The sequence below is a fragment of the Psittacula echo genome (genome assembly GCF_963264785.1).
Source record: "Psittacula echo genome assembly, chromosome: 5".
NCBI classification, from domain to species: domain Eukaryota; kingdom Metazoa; phylum Chordata; class Aves; order Psittaciformes; family Psittacidae; genus Psittacula; species Psittacula echo.
The window spans coordinates 88,469,704-88,488,638 of NC_137739.1; the positions used below are offsets into that span (position 1 = coordinate 88,469,704).

Here is an 18,935-nt window from a genome sequence, read left to right on the forward strand (position 1 = left end):
AAAGATGGACTTTTACAAGAGTATTGAAAATTACAAGAGTATTGCAAAAATACTCTTTTTCAGTACAAAAATTAGAAGAGTATTGAAATCTCTTGTATGTTTACAGAGCTGCTAAGCTTCTTGGAAGGTATTTATTAAGCAAACAGGGAGGCTTTCCCTCAGCTAAAAGCACGTTCATCCTCTCCTTTCCTGTGCTGTTCCCTCTGGGATCCAAGGGGATAGAGGATGGGCAGGTATGAGTGCAAGTCCTCTGCTTTTCAAGTGGCTCAGAGCCTGGGGGGAAGCATTGTGCATCCCTCACCCACCCTCCCTTGGCTGCCTCTCCATGGCACACGGCCGAATTGCAAAGCTTGCCCAAGGTACCAGGAGAACTCCCTGAGCACTGCTGTGCAGAGCCTCAGGGCATGGAGGAGCCTCCAAGACCTTTCCAGGGAGGGACTTGCCAATGATGAGAGCAGGAGAGAAACTACCTATTGCGAGAGGTTAAACGTACTGTGACCTGTAAAAAGGCCTTTCATTGACACAAAACCTTCATATTCAAGCTCTGCAGTCGTCAGTCAATCTCACTGGAGCTCTGTCCTCCCTCACTGGAAAAGAAATTCCCATTTTAACTCCCTTGTCATCACAGAGATGTTCATTGCTCTCCTTCCCCCTCCTTAGTTGTGATCTTTCCACTGTGGGAGGATGCTGTGCTTCCCAGGCTCATGGCAAGCCTCTGGGCTCCTGTTATCCCTATCCTGGGATAGGGATAGCCTTTAGCTGTGATCACTGAGTAGTCTCTTGAAGCCCCAGACATGGGTCAGGGCTGTTCTGTCCTGGACACCACACAAACCGAGTGGCATCAAATGCCATCAAGTCAGGACTGGAACACTTTATTTCCATCAGTGCACACTGGTTATAACCTCAAGTGCATGGAAGTGAACTGGACTTTGTGTCCAGATCCCACAGTTTAGCCTGGGATACTGTGTTCCTGATCCTCACACATTACAGGGCCTTCAGAAGCACAGGGCTTTGTTCAATGGGCAGTAAAATACTGTCCCTGGGGTTTAGGTCCCAAAGGTGACCTTTTCTCTACTGTCTTGAATTAGAAGTAAGAAACCCCTTTGAATTTCAAGTCATTTCTAAAAGTAAAATGCTTTTAAAAGCAAAAAGAAGTTACTTTTCCTCCTTGTAGATCCTTCAGGAAAGAGCAGTGTTGTTTCCTTTGCTGAGAGCTTGTTCAGGAGCTCCCCTAGAGCAGTTGTGTAAGTGCCATCACATCGCCCACTCTTGCAGAGCACAGGGTAAAGTTGACTTGCTGCCCACACTAAAAAGGTGGTGTCCAGGAAGACACACAATAAACTGGGGTGGTTTTGAGTGGGAAAGGGGATGTTGTAGCATAGGGAGGCTGAGGCTAGCAGGCTGGCTCTCCTCCTGATGCAGGCTGCTTGCACATGTTGCTAAGAGTAGGGGAAAGGAGTTAATCTCTGCCTTTAATCATTGGCAGAAGATGGGTAGTAATCACTTTAGCACTTAGGCAGAGCTTTGTATCTGCAAAGCACTTTATGAACACTAAGGAAAGAATCATCTCTGGCCCTAGCAGTGAAGTGGTAGGAGATGGGTATCTCTGAGACTAGGTGGAACTACTGGTGCCCTACCAAGGATGATGGGGAGATGCCTCAAGGTGAGGATTATCTCCCTCTGGTGTTTCAGTGATGACCTGAGGATGTTTAATGGGTTATAATATTGCACTAGAAAGTCACTTCTGAGCTTGGGCATACATCCACTACGTCCTGGAAGACACAATCCTTGTGTGTGACTCTTTCCTTCTCTGTGCCATTGGAACTGTGTCCCAAGGGAATGGGTTTCCCTTGCCCTGACCAGCTGTAGCAGGAAACAACCTGGCATGCTGCGCTATTTGGCTTTGTGCTCTGTGGTTATTAGGCTCCTACTGAAAAGCCTGGAAACACCTAATACTTGTGACCTGGGCTTGCCATAAATCAAGGCAGTAAAGATGCAAAAGAGCCCTTGTAGCTAAAGGTCTTGTATCACATTATGTGTAATTCCTGGCTTTCTTTGTTCTCTCTTGACAAACGGATCTGTTCCCAATCACAAGTAAATCCACGTTCTTGGCATTATTTCTGCTTTAAATGGCTTTCTGTGTCTTCATTCTTGTCAGTCCTTTCCTCAAAGAGTATTAGGACAGGCTGATCTCCTGTTTCATCCTGGAAGAGCATATCTGGAGAGCTAAGCATGAAGCCTGTAGCTACCTCCTTTGCACTGCACATGGTTGGCTGCTTTCTCTGCCCTCGCTCCTCTCTGATGTCCTTGGAAACATGAAGTATCTTCACATTTCTTAACCTCTTGTCTTCTGATTCCTACTCTTCAGCTTTGTGCCTTTGAATCTTTAGGTGTTCCCATGAAATTTCAATGGGATGTTCCAGCCAGCAGTGCTGGAAGTGCTGTTCATTGTGCCTGACACCCCAGCTAAGCAGCAGCAGCTCATCAGCTCCATGGCACATCCTTAAGATCCCGTCCAAGAGCTCTGTGGTACAGCTGAGGCCACAGCATTCCTGGAGAGCAGAAAGTGGACTTTTTGCATCTTAAAGTGAAGTAAGTGAAACCTGCTCCACCAGCACAGCTTTGATGGAGTCTTAACAGGGTTCTTTGTCCCTTCATGATCTCCTGGTGTGCAGATTTCAGCTGACTGTCTGCCTGGCACTTGCCATTGCGTCCTTCTTCATGATACTGCCAGCAGACTGTAACGGAATGTAGCCCTGAAGCCTTGAAGCATTCAAGGGCAGCATAGGAGGTCCTTGACTAAGTGTGTGTTGAGCTCCATCCCACAGCTTAGCACAGTCAGAGGCAATTCCTGTGTTCAAAGATCAGGTTAGGGTGCAAACAGTTCAAGGCCAGGTTGGATGGGGCTTGGAGCAAGCTGCTCTAGTGGAAGGTGTCCCTGCCCGTGGCAGGGGTTGGAGCTGGATGAGCTTTAAGGTCCCTTCCAACCCAAACCAGTCTGGGATTCCGTGATTTCCATGGTTGACAGGAACCCTTCTGTTTCCCTTGGGAATTGGCTGGGCTGGAGCAATTCTTGGGCCTGGGTTCACTTTGTCCTTATGTGTGCCCACTGCTGGGATATTCTCTTCCTTTGGAGGATTCTGGCTTTGTAGGAAGGGTAGAGTAGCATTTGATTACCATTATCTTAGGTATGGTGGTCGCAGCTACCCTCTGCAGAGCATGTTAAGCCACACAGGCCAGTTATTTGCTTATAAAGTGGTTTATAACTCATTAAATGTAACAGAAATACTGGCAGACATTTAAAATAACCTTTAGCTCTCAACCTAGCAGCTTTGCTGTGTGCTGTAAAGCTCCTTCAGCTTCCCTCTTAACTATAGCACCACATTTGTTCCTTTCTGCTCAGACAACTGAAGTCTGAGATGGCTTTTGCTGACAATCCTTCCATGCTGTCAATGTTCATCATTCCTTCTCTTTGAATTCACTCCACCGAAGCTGGATTTTTGTGGAGTGCTGTTATTTCATTGTGCTGCTGCAAACAGACTCTCTCAGAGCTGCTCTGCACTTTAGGAAGCTTATAGACAATCTCAGCCATCCTCTTCCTAGTTGGAATAGCTTTGGGTGAGCAGGTTCTTCTGCCCTGTGAGGGTGCTGAGGCGCTGGCACAGGGTGCCCAGAGAAGCTGTGGCTGCCCCATCCCTGGCAGTGTTCAAGGCCAGGTTGGACACAGGGGCTTGGAGCAAGCTGCTCCAGTGGAAGGTGTCCCTGCCTGTGGCAGGGGTTGGAACTGGATGAGTTTTAAGGTCCCTTCCAACACAAACCAGTCTGGTTCTTGTTGGATAAGTGCTCCCTCATTAGAGTTCTGTAGCAACACAAGTAATGAGTTCCAGAAGTAAAGTAAAAGGGAAATGGGTTGAACATCCAACACACTGAATGTGAAAGCTCAGTGTAACAGCCAAGACATTTAACATGGATGGTTGTTTCTTAGCTGTGAAATCACAAAATGGTTTGGGTTGGAAAGAATCATCCAGTTCCAACCCCTGCTATGGACAGGAACACCTCACACTAGACCAGGTTGCTGTAGTGGGTAGATGTCAGCTTCTTCCCTGCTTGCAGTGAACCTGGTGCCTCTTCATCCTGCCTGAGGAAAGGGAGGGTTGGAAATCCCACAGTGCTTTAGCACAGGCTGCTCTGATGCCCTGAATGAAGGAACGTCTGGCTCGGAAGCACTGGGAAGCATTGGCTGAGTCAGGCTTGTGGCACATTCTCCTCGGAGCCTGTGCAGCGCTGAACTGGGATTTAGGGAAGAGCTGCATCTCTGGTGCGAAAGCTCCCTCTTACGGTGCTCCTGTGCGGAGGAGGCGATGCTCCATGTGGCAGGCAGAGCGCATCCTCCTGGAGGCAAACTTTCCTGGCGCTTAAGGGAAGAAAGGGACATAAAGATTGCAGCCGAGTGATGGGACTTGAGCTGGGAATTCCTTGCTCCCCAGTCAGATGCTCATACTGGTGTTAGAGTGAAGTGTGAGAGATACGTGAAATAGTGTATTGCATACAGTGATGTTCTTCCCCCTTGTCAGCTCCTGAGCGGGCTCTGGTCCTTTCAAGGGAGGAGCCACTGCCCCTGTGAGTGAGATGTGGTAGGGACAAGCTTGGGGACCTGAGGTTTGTGTGCTTCAGGGTTTATATTCCAGCTCTGAGAGTCGGGGCCTGCACTGCTAAGATGGGTGAGTGTTTCACCTAAACCCTATTAGGTTGCGAGCTCTGTGTTGTTGGAGTGGAGAAATACTTGAGGAAGGAGGTTCCTGCTGTGTAGAGGGCAGCGTATTCCACATGTGGCAGGACTTCTGTACTGTATCTGCATCCACCACCTCCCTGAGAGCTGTTGCCCTCTGCACAGGAGGATGTTGGTAGCCTCAACTTCATCTGCTTTAATTCATAGCAATCCAGGAGAGAGCAGTTCCTCCCTTTGCCATAGGGACTTGCTGTCCTGAAAAGCATCATTTGTCTGCATCACTTTGCTGTCTCTGTTCCTGTTATTGGTTTCTTCTTTGCTTGTTCTCTAGAATTTGTACCTGTTGTGCCTTTGCTTTCCGTTGACTTGGGACAGGACATTTGCCAGCTTCCTTTCTTCTGCATCTTGTTTCTTATCTGGGTGTGTGAAAGGGAATGCAGTGTGGCCAAGGACTGGTTCAGAGTTGCCTTTGCTGCAGGTTCTCCCTTTCTGCCTCAGATTCCTGCCTTAGGTCGTATCCAAGTGCCAACAGCAAAGCTTGATCTGGGGCAGACTCTATCCTCAAGCCCACACCACCATTGGGTCAGCCCCTCCAATCTAGAACTTTGTGCAAAGCGAGTGTTTTCCACGTGGAAGGAAGGGAAGACTTCCTACCACTTCTTACCTTTGGTGTATGTGACCTCAGTCAGTGTTTTACAGGTCTGTTCATGAGTAGAATCCTTTCTCCTCTTCAAGATCTGCTTCTGGTTTTGCCAGAACTTACGCTGAAAGGGACTTAGTTTTGAACTTAGCATGTTCTGTCACTGCAGTTTTATTTAGTGATGTTTCTCTCCCTGGCTCTGCAACATTCATCTCCCAAAGGTGAGCTCTCTTAGAGATTTGGGCTTTTTTGCTGCTTTCATTGCTGTGTTGGACACCTTGGACCTCACCACATCATGCTGTGCTCTGTTTTTCATGTGCTGAAGTTCTCTACCTGCCCAGCCAACCTCTATGAGGGGAACCTCTATCTGGCTCCTTACTTCTACAAAGCTCATTGAACGCAGAGAGCACAGGAACAAGCCTTGGGTTTTACTGGGATTCCACTTCCCTGTTTTCCATCCCAGGATTTATGCAGTTCTGATGGCTCAGAGATGGAGATACCTGATGCACGTGGCAGTGCCAGGAGCAACCCAAAGCAGCATCCATCGCTCAGCCTGGCTTGGTGGTACCTGTTCAGTCTGTGCTCTTGATGCAGTGCTTTGGGGATGCTGCTAGTGCAAGGTGATCACACCACTGGGTGTTTCCTAGTGCCACACACCTTTTTGGGTCTTAACTCCTTTATCACAGCACTTGCTGATGGTCCCTGTCTGGTGGCAAAGTGGCTACTGAGGCTATGGCTTCCCAGCTTTCCCTCCACGCATGCTACGGCAGACTGAAGAGGTGATGGCCAGGGAATAGTCTCAAACTCCTATTGTAGTGAATAAACTTAGTTACTCATGTCAGCACAGGGGTTATTGTGATGGACTCCCTGCCTGTGTCCATGGGGCAGCAGGAGAGGAGCACTCTGCCCTGTACAACCCTTGCCTTTGGCTCCGTGCTCTGCTCCGGTGTCCTGCTGGGACAGCCACTGGTCTGGCCTGTCCTCCCTTATAGCTGTGAACAAGCAGAGACAGCAAGACCAGAGGAACTGGTGGAAACTCTTCCTTTTCTCATCTTTTTTGGGCATTTTAGTGCTGGCTGCATTGGGTAGAGCCCAACTGGGTGGCCTCGTGCAACAGGAGCAGCACTGGCACGCAGAAACTCACGTCCCACTTCTCTCCCTGTCAGTGGACACCAGTGCCTCTGGCAAAGCCCTTCTGCCTGCTTCTGTCACCTCTCACATCGTGTGCTGGGGCAGCTCAGGGTAGGGTAGCTATGAATTAACCCCAATTGCCTCTTTATAGCTAAAGCCTTTTGCATTAATGGGAGAAACAGTCCTAGGGAGCTCAGAGCTGCTCTGACTGCCTCTTGCGGGGCTGAGAGCACTTGCATATGCAATCAAGGGGGGAAGACAGCACAGGGTCCTGTGTCCACACGCTCAACCAAGAGGTTACTGCCTGTCCTGGGAATGCTGCCCTCCGAATCCCTGCTCCGAGCTGCCCCAGCATGAAGACTACAAGGAAACTAAAGCAGTCCTCACGTGCCATTCTCATGTGACTGACTTTTTGTACCTATGTATGAAAGATCCAAACTAATATTGCTGTAAAGAAAGAGACAGATTAATATAGCATATTCTATAAAGATATATGTATATAAAAGTTTCTGTATATTATATGGCACTGTGTATAAAATGGATGTAGAAGCATGACTGGTGTATGTGACTGTTCCCATGTCTGACCTGGAGAATGCTTGTTGTGATTTGCTTGAGGTTATGTCTTCAAGGATTGAGTGTGAGTTTGAGAGTTGGAAGGAACTGCACTGGGCTCCCTCGTTGCAGAGGGATGAGGACTATGGTGTTGGTGCATCACCACAGCTCCTGGAAGGCTCTTGGGGGCAATTTAGGTGCTGCTGGGGCTGATCGTCACCTCACTACCTCTGTTTGTTCTGGATCTTGGCCTTTGATGGAGATATAGGGGATATAGCTCTTCCTTGGGGTGAGCTTGATAATTCTATGCCCTGTGCAGCCAAGGGTGGAACTGCAGGAGACTCGGTTCTAGCATCTTTCTTCTTCAGTGAAGAGTTAAGGAAGAAACTGAAGGCATTGAGTATTGAGTTCAACAGCCATACAAAACCAACAACATCAGTGCAAACAAAGGCACTGGATTACAAGGGGCTCTTTGGAAGGATACGAGTAAGTGGTAGGGAGAGGATGGAGTGAAGCAAGAAGAGTGTGAGAGGGTTTGCCCTGTGGAAAAGCAGCAAGGTGCTGGGATCCTTTGGCAAAGAAGGTGAGTTCAAACAGGGGAGGAAGAGCTTCACACCCTGCAGAGCAGGACCAAGATCCTGCTTTACAAGTAGTTGTAGGTGCTGCTTACAGCAGAGTAAGGCTGTAGTAACTCATATGCTGGAAAGGGGAAGCAGTACTTGTGCTTTACAGGGTCAGAGGAGAGTAAGGAGAGGAACAGGAGCTTTCTGCCCAGCCATGAGCAACACGGGCAGGAAAAGGAATGCCTGGAAGAAAGTTAATCCTATTAATGGCTGCATGGAGTAGTTTTTATGGTTGCTCCTGAAGAGACGAAGTACTATCAGGGAATTAAGAGCTTAAAGGTGGCAGAACTACTGAGTTCCCATAAAAATGCCTATAAAAAAGGCTGGTATGTGTAAGTGCTGCCTCTTGGTTGTGGTTTGTGGCTTTTTACCCTACCTATAACTATATCAGCCTCATAAAAGGCTATTGCCTCTTCTTTAAACACTTCCTCTCATGGGGAAAGCAAAGCATAAAAGTCTGGATATAACCCTTGTATAAACATGAAGTAATCCATGCTTAGGAGTGACTGCTTTAATACACTTACTAAGGAGAATGTGTACCCAGCAGGCATGGAGGATGTTGCTTTAAACCCTGTTTTACTCTTAAAAGCCATCACTGTTGAACGTAGCCAGGGATGGAGTTGCTATTTCCAAGACTGTTTGGTATGTTGGTGGCCATAGGAGGAATTTCTGGCTTACTGAGGAAAGTGGGATCAACCCGTTGACCATAAAACATGCAGAAAACAAGGCTTCCAGTGATTTTTAAGCTCTGGAGTGATACATTCCCAAGGGAGCAAAGAAAAGGAGTGGAAACTCATGGAAATATGTAAGTACAGCTGTGATTTAATTGTTCATTCATTGTAAATAGAAACGAGCATTGCGCAAACCAGTTCATACTTGGTTATTTTTCAGGGATGTTAGGTTGGACTTCAGTTAGAAAAGAGACAAAGGATGAGAAACAGTGACCTGAAGGTGATTGTGCAGAGCCATATCTGAAAATCATGCTATGAGAGGGTATTTGGTTAGCTTGTACTTTTCAGAAGAGGCAAAGTTCTGCTCAGGTACATTGCAAAACCTTACTTAAAAGTGATTCTTCTTGGAAACACTGCTATGATGAAGGGCAAGGAAAGCAGTATGTATGTAATCCCTGCTCTGGAGCCAGGCTGAAAGAGCTGGGCTGGTTCAGCCTGGACAAGAGAAGGCTCCTGAAGGGGAGACCTGAGAGCAGCTCCAGTGCCTAAAGGGGCTGCAGGAAACCTGGAGAGGGGCTTGGGACAAGGGCCTGTAGGGACAGAACAAGGGGAATGGCTTGAACCTGCCCGAGGGGAGACTGAGATGAGCTCTTAGGCAGAAGCTCTTCCCTGGGAGGGTGCTGAGGCGCTGGCACAGGGTGCCCAGAGAAGCTGTGGCTGCCCCATCCCTGGCAGTGTTCAAGGCCAGGTTGGACACAGGGGCTTGGAGCATCCTGCTCTAGTGGAAGGGGTTGGAGCTGGAGGAGCTTTAAGGTCCCTTCCAACCCAAACCAGGCTGGGATTTGTGGCTGGGTGGTGGCTCTATCTCAGTGCCTTGATGCAGGTTAACTTGGTGCTTTCAGTTAATAGTACACTAGAGAATTCAGGGGTGCTGCTTGCAAATACAGGGTGATGCTCACTTGTCGAAGGAGGTCAGATTAGTGCAAAGAGATCAGGAGCGAGGTCAGGCTGCCTCTGTGTAAGGAAGAACTTGGAAAACTGGTGGAAGAGTGGCATGTAGTGATATAGAAGAGGGAGAGTGTGGGTCAGAGCTTGTGACTGGCCACCATGGCAGAGCTGGAGTGTGTATAAGGATGCAACTTGTGCAGAGCAAGTCCATGTATTAGTATTGTGTGTATTGTGAAACCACACAGGAGATCCATGGGCTCTTCTGACAGCGTTTGGATTTCCCATCCTATTCAGCAATCTCTACTTACGCTGCTGTTCTTCCATTAACAGACCTTCCTTGAGGGCAGTATCAGCTTTGTGGGCTTGTCTGTTCCTCTCAGAGTCAGCAGAGGGGCTCAATGAAGCTGGGATGTCCTTGTGGGGAGATGCAATAGACACAGGACACTTCGGCAGAGGGTGCTGTGCCCGTGCTGGCAGCGCTGCCTGCTGTGGGTGCTTCCATCAGTGGAGTTCCCAGTGCTCAGCTGAGCATCCTGGGACTGAAGAGTTGCTGTCTGCTTCTCTGCAGCTGGGAAGTGCGGGCCTGGGGGATACTGATAACAGATGTGAGGGAATGGCCATCGAAGGGGGGGCATCTCACTGCTGGAAGGGTTCATCTGTGCCCTTGCAACCCAGAACCCCTCCGTGTGCTGGGCTGCACCCCCAGAGTGTGAGCAGCAGTGGAGGGAGGGGATTCTCCCCCTCTGCTGTGCTCTGGGGAGACCCCCTCTGCAGCCCTGATCCAGCTCTGGGGCAGCAGCACAAGAGGGACCTGGAGCTGATGGAGCGAGGCCAGAGGAGGCCATGGAGATGCTGCGAGGGCTGGAGCAGCTCTGCTCTGGAGCCAGGCTGAGAGAGCTGGGCTGGGGCAGCCTGGAGAAGAGAAGGCTCCTGAAGGGGAGACCTGAGAGCAGCTCCAGTGCCTAAAGGGGCTGCAGGAAACCTGGAGAGGGGCTTGGGACAAGGGCCTGTAGGGACAGGCCAAGGGGAATGGCTTTAACCTGCCCGAGGGGAGACTGAGATGAGCTCTTAGGCAGAAGCTCTTTGCTGTGAGGGTGCTGAGGCGCTGGCACAGGGTGCCCAGAGAAGCTGTGGCTGCCCCATCCCTGGCAGTGTTCAAGGCCAGGTTGGACACAGGGGCTTGGACCAAGCTGCTCCAGCGGAAGGGGTCCCTGCCTGTGGCAGGGGTTGGAACTGGATAATCTTTAAGCTCCCTTCCAACCCAAACCATTCCATGATTCTATTTACTATGACCTTTCCAACCCCAAAAGGTTTGGACCAATCTTTTTGTGGCAATGCTCCCTCTCTGCCCCTGTTGTTCTGAATCCCAGTGGTGCTGGTCTGAGCCTTTGTGCTTCTGACTCCTCTGCTCTCCAGTGATGGAGAGGATTCCCAGTGTTGGTGTCCCTTGCCAAGGGCCATCCTTTATTCAGTTTCTCAGTCAATGGTGGCATTCTCTCCATCTTGGGAACGAACCTCTTGCAGTTAATGAATAACCAGGGAGAGATTTACCAGTGCAGGTCTCTTGCCAAGAGGAGATAACAGACTGAGCCCACAACAGTCTGCTTCCCTCTCCACAGTGTGGGAGCTCCCTGGGGTGTGTACAGGGCATTGGAGAAGGGCAGGATTGCATCCTCGGCTGTTCTCCCTCTCCATACTCTCATTATGAAGGACACTCAGTCAAAGCAGGCCACTGCTGAGAGAGGCTCCATGAGGACAGGTCTTGGGCTGATGAAGCTCTGTCTGCCCCATCTGTCTGTATTGGGTGGTGTGGTTGGAAGATCCAGGTATGGTGGGGTGTGTTGTGTGAGAGAGCTGGGCTGGGGCAGCCTGGACAAGAGAAGGCTCCTGAAGGGGAGACCTGAGAGCAGCTCCAGTGCCTAAAGGGGCTGCAGGAAACCTGGAGAGGGGCTTGGGACAAGGGCCTGTAGGGACAGGCCAAGGGGAATGGCTTTAACCTGCCAGAGGGGAGACTGAGATGAGCTCTTAGGCAGAAGCTCTTCCCTGGGAGGGTGCTGAGGCGCTGGCCCAGGGTGCCCAGAGAAGCTGTGGCTGCCCCATCCCTGGCAGTGTTCAAGGCCAGGTTGGACACAGGGGCTTGGAGCAAGCTGCTCCAGTGGAAGGTTTGCCCGGGATGATTTTAAGGTCCTTTCCCACCCAAACCATTCCATGAGTCCTTGCCTGCTTGCTGCCTCCTGTCGTTGTCTGCATTCCTACGGAGTTACTCGTTGAAGCCACAGTCTTCTTGTGAAGGTTTTGATCTTCCTGTGGTGCTGCTGGGCTCACTGCCTGGCTCGAAGCAGCATTGTCACACCAGGTAAGAGCAACTGCTCTTCCCAGGGGAAGTCAGGTGGGATCAAGGAGAGGATTTTCTCCATGGGGAATGCAAGTTCTGCACAGGCTCAAGCCCTGTCAGACACTGTAGAGCATGGAGAATGCTGCATGGACCCATCCCCAAACAAAGTCTTTACACAGCAAACCCTTTCTCACGCAAAACCTCAGCAACCCTCGTAGAGTACAATGTAATGTGTATGGAAGCCTTGGCAGCTCGTATAGCAGATGGGTCATTGACCCTGTCCCCTATGCGATCACACACCGCCCCAGGTAGGAAGCCGGGATGGTGTCACAGGGTGGCTGTCAGTTTTCCCCTTGCATTAACCCTAAGGGAATTCCAAAGCCCCTCACTGCAGTGTGGAACACACCAGAGGGACCATCACCTATGGGTAACTCCAGACTCACCGGCTCATGGAAGGGGATGGTGGGAGCAGAGGGAGGGAGCTGCTGGAATGTGGCTCTTTCAACCCTCCTTGCATCTGTGAAGAGCAAAGGTCTGTGCTGTGGGCAGCAACTACTGCTATTTACCCCCATAGCACCTTTTTTCTGCAGAGTTCAAGAGTGACAGTAGATTGGTGTTATGGTTTCTCTGGTTTTCCATGGAATCATGGAATGGTCTGGGATGAAGGAAGCTTAAAGCCCATCCATCTCCAACCCGTGCCATGGGCAGGGACACCTTGCACTAGAGCAGCTTGCTCCAATCCTTGTCCAACCTGGCCTTGAACACTGCAAAGGAACAGGGCAGCCACAGCTTCTCTGGGCACCCTGTGCCAGCGCCTCAGCACCCTCATGGTGAAGAAGGAGCCATCTGACATCTCTTGACCGAAATGCCCTGCTCAGGTGAACCTCACATTAGATGGTTCCATGGCAGAGGGACCAAGGTTGGATCCATGCTTGGTGCTGACGAGGGAAGATAGAAGGAAAAGGCCTTCCTGCTGTGCCTGAGCAGCCTGGGTGCGGGTTGGGGTGCAGGGAAGGGATGGGGTGAGGGACAGCAACTGCTGAATGAATTCTTTTTGTGGTTGTTTGAAGCTGGACTTTGAAATCCAGCGTTGGAGGAAGCAACATCCCCACCTCCTGTGAGTAATGTCCCTCTGGCCCTTCCCTGGCTCACATTCCTGCCCCAGCACAGGGGATGGGGAGAGGGGAGTTGGCAGAGAGGAAATGAGGACGTTTGTGTATATCCAGAGGAGCCACGAGGACGCTCAGGGCCAGAGCAGCTCCCGCATGGAGCCAGGCTGGGAACACTGGGGCTGCGTGGAGAGCTCGGAGCAGCTTCCAGTGTGTGAAGGGGCTACAAGGATGCTGGGGATGGGCTCTGCATCAGGGGCTGGAGCGATAGGACAAGGGGTGATGGGTTCAGACTGAAACAGGGGGGATCCAGATTGCATGTAAGGAAGGAATTCCTCACTATGAGGGTGCTGAGGCGCTGGCACAGGGTGCCCAGAGAAGCTGTGGCTGCCCCATCCCTGGCAGTGTTCAAGGCCAGGTTGGACACAGGGGCTTGGAGCAAGCTGCTCCAGTGGAAGGGGTCCCTGCCCGTGGCAGGAGGTTGGAACTGGATGATCTTAAGCTCCTTTCCAACCCAAACCATTTCATGAGTCTATTCTATGATTCTATCCAAGGGGAAGAGATGTGAGAAATGGGGAGGATGTGGAGTGGTAGGGAGGGACAGCAGCAGGGATGGCAGAAAGGAAAGCAAATGACACATGGTGATGGGGGCTGGAATTCCATCCGTTGCCTTCAGTGGAGCAATAGGAGATCAAAGTGATGTAATAACTTTTGTGGGTTCAGATCTGTCTATCTGTGTATCACTAATATAGTATATATGTTACTGTGCGATTTCTGGGGATTGCATAGCACAGCTCTGAAGTGCTGGTTTCTGAGCTCATTGCAGTAAGGGACCAGCTCTTTCCCCTTTTGGGAAGGGGCGATGTTGGGTGCAGAACTTCTTCCTTATCTCCAAGCTGAACTTGCCCTGTTTCAGTCTGAACCCATCACCCCTTGTCCCATCTCTCCAGTCCCTGATGAAGAGTCCCTCTCCAGCATCCTTGTACTCCCATTCAGATATATTAAGTTAGGAGCCACAGCTTGTGTTGCACAGCCTGCTTGCTTTGGTTGGGATCAGAGTGGCCACTCCGACATCTGCCTTTCCCATGCAAAGTGGAAGCGGGATTTCTTAATCACTGATGGATCTTACTCATACAACTTAGTACATGGCACTGTGCTAATGGTACCACGCAGGGGGAACGGTGTTGAGCCTGGCATACCCTGGCTCTGTTTTGGCTACAAACACCTTAATGCTGTTGCCCAAAAGCCCTGGGTTATTCCAGAGATCATTTCTGGGCCATTGCCCTGCCTGCCCCTATGCTCACTTTGGACAATAGAGATGAGAGTTATAGAATCATAGAATCATAGAATAGTTAGGGTTGGAAAGGACCTTAAGATCATCCAGTTCCAACCCCCCTGCCATGGGCAGGGACACCTCACACTAAACCATGTCACCCAAGGCCTCATCCAACCTGGCCTTGAACACTGCCAGGGATGGAGCACTCACAACCTCCCTGGGCAACCCATTCCAGTGCCTCACCACCCTCTCAGTAAAGAATTTCTTCCTTAGATCCAATCTAAACTTCCCCTGTTTCAGTTTGAACCCGTTACCCCTTGTCCTATCACTGCAGTCCCTAGTGAAGAGTCCATCCCCAGCATCCTTGTAGGCCCCCTTCAGATACTGGAAGCTGCTCTGAGGTCTCCACGCAGCCTTCTCTTCTCCAGGCTGAACAGCCCCAACTTTCTCAGCCTGTCTCCATACAGGAGGTGCTCCAGCCCCTGATCATCAGAGTTGTGGTTGCCCTGCTCCCCCTGCTCTGTTCTTAGGGTGCTTCTCAGGTTTGCTGGTGGTGGCAGCTATGTTGCTGGGGTTTTACTCTAGTGGGGGGCTCTCAAAGGGGTTTTCATGTCTCCTTAGTGGGGTGAGTGACCAGGAGGACTGGCTGGGAAGGGTGAATTTACACCTTGGATGTTGGGAATCCCAAGCAGAGACTGATGCGGTCGGTTCAGACGCTTCCACATCGGAAGCAGATTGCTCCCAGGGTTATTTGCCTTTCAAATCCTTTGATCATCTTTGCCCCAGCTTTCAGGTCCATAACAGGCAGGAACTTGTTCTTCTGCCAGCCAGGCCTGTTCACAGGTCCTTTTGCTGCCTCTGCTGAGCACAGTGAAGTGACCCAGAATAGCCTTGCCCTTCCCTTGTTGTTTTATTGTGCTTGAGCTCCCGCCTGCCGCTGCTGTGATTTACCAGCTGCCTCTGGGAGATGCAGAGGGGATGCACTGGAGGCCTGGTGCCACAACAGCAACGCTTATGGGGGGGTAACACTGCAGTGACCCAGCGGGGAGGGCAGAGGAGGTTGTGTAAGCAAGACCTGGCCAGGAGCAAGTGTGGGGGGACCTTTTCTGCATGCCAGTAGCACTGAGCTGTGTGCTCGAGTCCTACATAGACCCACAGACTCACAGAGTGGTTTGGGTTGGAAGGGACCTTAAAGCTCACCCAGTTCCAACACCAACCCCTTCCACTGGAGCAGCTTGCTCCAAGCCCCTGTGTCCAACCTGGCCTTGAGCACTGCCAGGGATGGGGCAGCCACAGCTTCTCTGGGCACCCTGGGCCAGCGCCTCAGCACCCTCACAGGGAAGAGCTTCTGCCTAAGAGCTCATCTCAGTCTCCCCTCGGGCAGGTTCAAGCCATTCCCCTTGGCCTGTCCCTACAGGCCCTTGTCCCAAGCCCCTCTCCAGGTTTCCTGCAGCCCCTTTAGGCACTGGAGCTGCTCTCAGGTCTCCCCTTCAGGAGCCTTCTCTTCTCCAGGCTGCCCCAGCCCAGCTCTCTCAGCCTGGCTCCAGAGCAGAGCTGCTCCAGCCCTCGCAGCATCTCCATGGCCTCCTCTGGCCTTGCTCCAACAGCTCCAGGTCCCTCTTGTGCTGCTGCCCCAGAGCTGGATCAGGGCTGCAGGGGGGTGTTCCCAGAGTGGAGTAAAGGGGAGGATCCCCTGCGAACATCTTCCATTGCATCCTCAGGTGTAACGTGCGTGTCCGGGGCTGTGGGTTGCTGGGATCTCTGTTCCCAACATCCTCACCCAGGATGCTCTTGCTGAGCAGGGATAACGTGGTGTTGGGAGGATGGGGGACCAAGGGTCAGGGCTTGAACTGTAGCAGGAGCATTTAGTTCCGGGGTCCCATCTGGCCTTAATTCTGACTTGGTACTGACTGGATTTGAGGCCAGCAAGAGCAAATCCACTTCCTTCCCACACAGCTTGTCCCTAGAGGTGGGGGAGGTGGGTTTGTGTGCCCAGGAACAAGGGGTGTGGGGGAACAGAGAATAACAATTGTCTTAATGGAAAGAGATGGGGAGAAAGAGAATAAAAAAGGGCTGTTGAGCTCTTTCTCTCCATCCCCGACATAATAGACCTATTACTGTCCCCAAACCTCGGTCCCTCTCCCCTCCCTCGAGAAGAATTGGTCACTGCACAGCTGTGAGAGCTGGGAAAATATATTTATATATCTAAGAGAATCTGCCCTTCTGAATTGGGTTGTGGGGCTGGACAAAACCTCATTGTGTGCTTTATCTGCCCCGGAGAGAATGGCCCCACAGTGCTGGCCTGGCAGGGGCTCCGCGTTTGGTGAACTGTGGTCACATCACTGTAACTTCATTTAGATACTGCACTGTGATTTATCTGGTTTCGGGGGGTATGGGGAGGGATTGTGGCCACATCTGGGCAAGAAAACACAAGAGGCCCTTCCCCCAGTGCTGGGCTGTGGGGATACAGGGGGTTGGGGGTGGTTTGGGGTTGGGTTTGAGCGCTGGGGCTTTTAGAGGGGGAAAAGGCACTTTTGGGGGGACAAAGACCTGGTTTCGGGTTTGAGAACTGAGCTTTTATAGTGGGGAAAAAGTACTTTTTGGGGGGACAAGGACCCAGTTTTGGGCTTGAGAACTGGGGCTTTTATAGTGGGAAAAGGCACTTTTGGGGGGACAAGGACCCAGTTTTGGGCTTGCGAACTGGGGCTTTTATAGTGGGAAAAGGCACTTTTGGGGGGACAAGGACCCAGTTTTGGGCTTGCGAACTGGGGCTTTTATAGTGGGAAAAGGCCCATTTTAGGGAGACGAGGATGTGGTTTCTGGTTTGAGAACTGGGTGGGAAAAGGCACTTTTTTTGGGGGACAAGCACCCGGTTTTGGGTTTGAGAACTGGAGCTTTTATAGTGGGAAAAAAGCACTTTTTTGGGGGTCAAGGACCCGGTTTTAGGTTTGAGAACTGAACTTTTATAGTGGGAAAAGGCATTTTTTGGGGGATGAGGACCCTGTTTTGGGCTTGAGAACTGGAGCTTTTATAGTAGGAGAAGGCACTTTTGGGGAGACAAGGACCTGGTTTCTGGTTTGAGAATTGAGGCTTTTATAGTTGGAAAAGGTATTTTTTGGGGGGGATGAGGACCCCAGCTTGGGTTTGAGAACTGGGGCTTTTACAGTGGGAAAAGTCAATTTTGGGGGGACGAGGACCTGGTTTTGGGTTTGAGAACTGGGTGGGAAAAGGTACTTTTTGGGGGGACAAGGACCCAGTTTCAGCTTTGATAACTGGGGCTTTTATACCGGGAAAAGGCATTTTTGGGGGAGACAAGGACCCGGTTTCTGGTTTGAGAAGTGGGTGGAGAAAGGGACTTTTTTTTGGGGGGGGGGGCTCAAGGACCCGGTTTTGGCTTTGAGAACTGGGGCTTTTATAGTGGGAAAAGGCACTTTTGGGGAGACAAGGACCTGGTTTCTGGTTTGAGAATTGAGGCTTTTATAGTGGGAAAAGTCAATTTTGGGGGGACGAGGACCTGGTTTTGGGTTTGAGAACTGGGTAGGAAAAGGCACTTTTTCGGGGGACACAAGGACCCGGTTTTGGGTTTGGGAACTGGAGCTTTTATAGTGGGAAAAGGCACTTTTAGGGAGACACAAGGACCCGGTTTCGGGTTTGAGAACTGAGGCTTTTATAGCGGGAAAAAGCACTTTTAGGGAGACACAAGGACCCGGTTTCGAGGGGAGCCCCGGTTCCGGACGGGCTCTCCCTGCCGGCGGGAGGAGGAAGAGAAGGAGGAGGAAGAGGAGGAGGAGCGGAGGGGAGGAGCGGCCGCGGCAGCCCAAGTTTAGGGGCAGCGGCGGGCGGGCAGCGGCGGAGGCCGATGGGCTGCGGGCGGCCGCGCTCGGCGCCGGCAGCGGCACCGGGACCCCGCCGCGGGGGCTGAGGACGGCGGCGGGGAGCGGAGCGCAGGGAGCCGGGGGATGCCCCGCTGCGGGCGCGGACACTGAGGCTGCCGCCCGGTGCATGGCACAGCCATGGAGGTGGTGGACGAGACGGAGGCTCTGCAGCGCTTCTTTGAAGGTAAGGGCTGAGCCTTGGTCCCGGTGCGCAGGGTGCTCCGGGTGCGTTGTGGTGTGCATTCGGTGCCCACCAGCACCCCGTTGAGGACGTCGGAGTGGCCCTCAGCGGTCCCCATAGGTGTGTGGGTTGTGGGCATCACCGTAGGGTCAGACTCCTGTTGCACTCTCCCCTTGGCACAGCCTCATGTCCCCGGAGCGATGGGTGCTGGAAGCAGGTTCCCCACTGTGTGTTCCCTGGGGAACTCACTCCGATGGAGAAGATAGGGCCTCCAGCAGCAGACCCCACACCATCAGCGTCCAACCACAGCCCAAACCCCTTTGGGCATCTCTGCAGATCAATCTGTTTCCCATCAGTGCAAACCAACAGCAGCTTGTACCTAAACCAAGGGTGGAAAAGTGCTTGTAAAGAGAGTTTGCTCTCTCTCAAGCACGAGCGAAACGTGGTTGGTTGCTCCTGGCACCTGAGGGGTTGGTGGGGCTGCACCGTGTGGCTTTGGGACCTCGATTCCCTTTGTTGTGCTTCCCTTGGTCTGTGTTTCTTCTCCCTGGTCTGGCTTTGTTGGCTCTGCTTTTCCTTGTTGACCGTGTTGTTGCCTCTCCCTTGTGCTGTTGTCTTTGTTTCTCCTCTCTGGTGCTGTGCCCGCACCGTGTGCCCCTTGTTCTCTGATGGGACATTTGCCAGGCAGAGGTTTTGGTTGATGTGTGTTGTGCACCTTGGGGTGAGCCTCTGGTACCCAACCAGTCGAGTGGGGGACAACGCACCCATCCTAGCGAGGCTCCGTTGTGTCAACAAGGCCTTCTGCTGAAGGGACAGTTTGGGATCTCCTGGGGGGGATCCTGATCTGTGGGGAGCAGGTTGCGTG

The 18,935-nt window shown here is 51.7% G+C and overlaps 1 protein-coding gene across 1 annotated transcript in view; it reads left to right on the top strand.

Moving 5' to 3' along the window:
• Positions 1-18,027: 18,027 nt before the first annotated feature.
• MYRF (myelin regulatory factor) overlaps positions 18,028-18,935 on the top strand; it is a gene marked incomplete at both ends in the record, with an annotated part of 58,030 nt that continues 57,122 nt past the window's right edge. The window contains one exon of the mRNA XM_080619531.1: positions 18,028-18,073. Within this exon, the coding sequence (XP_080475657.1) occupies positions 18,028-18,073 (46 nt within the window). The remainder of the gene's footprint in view (positions 18,074-18,935) is intronic.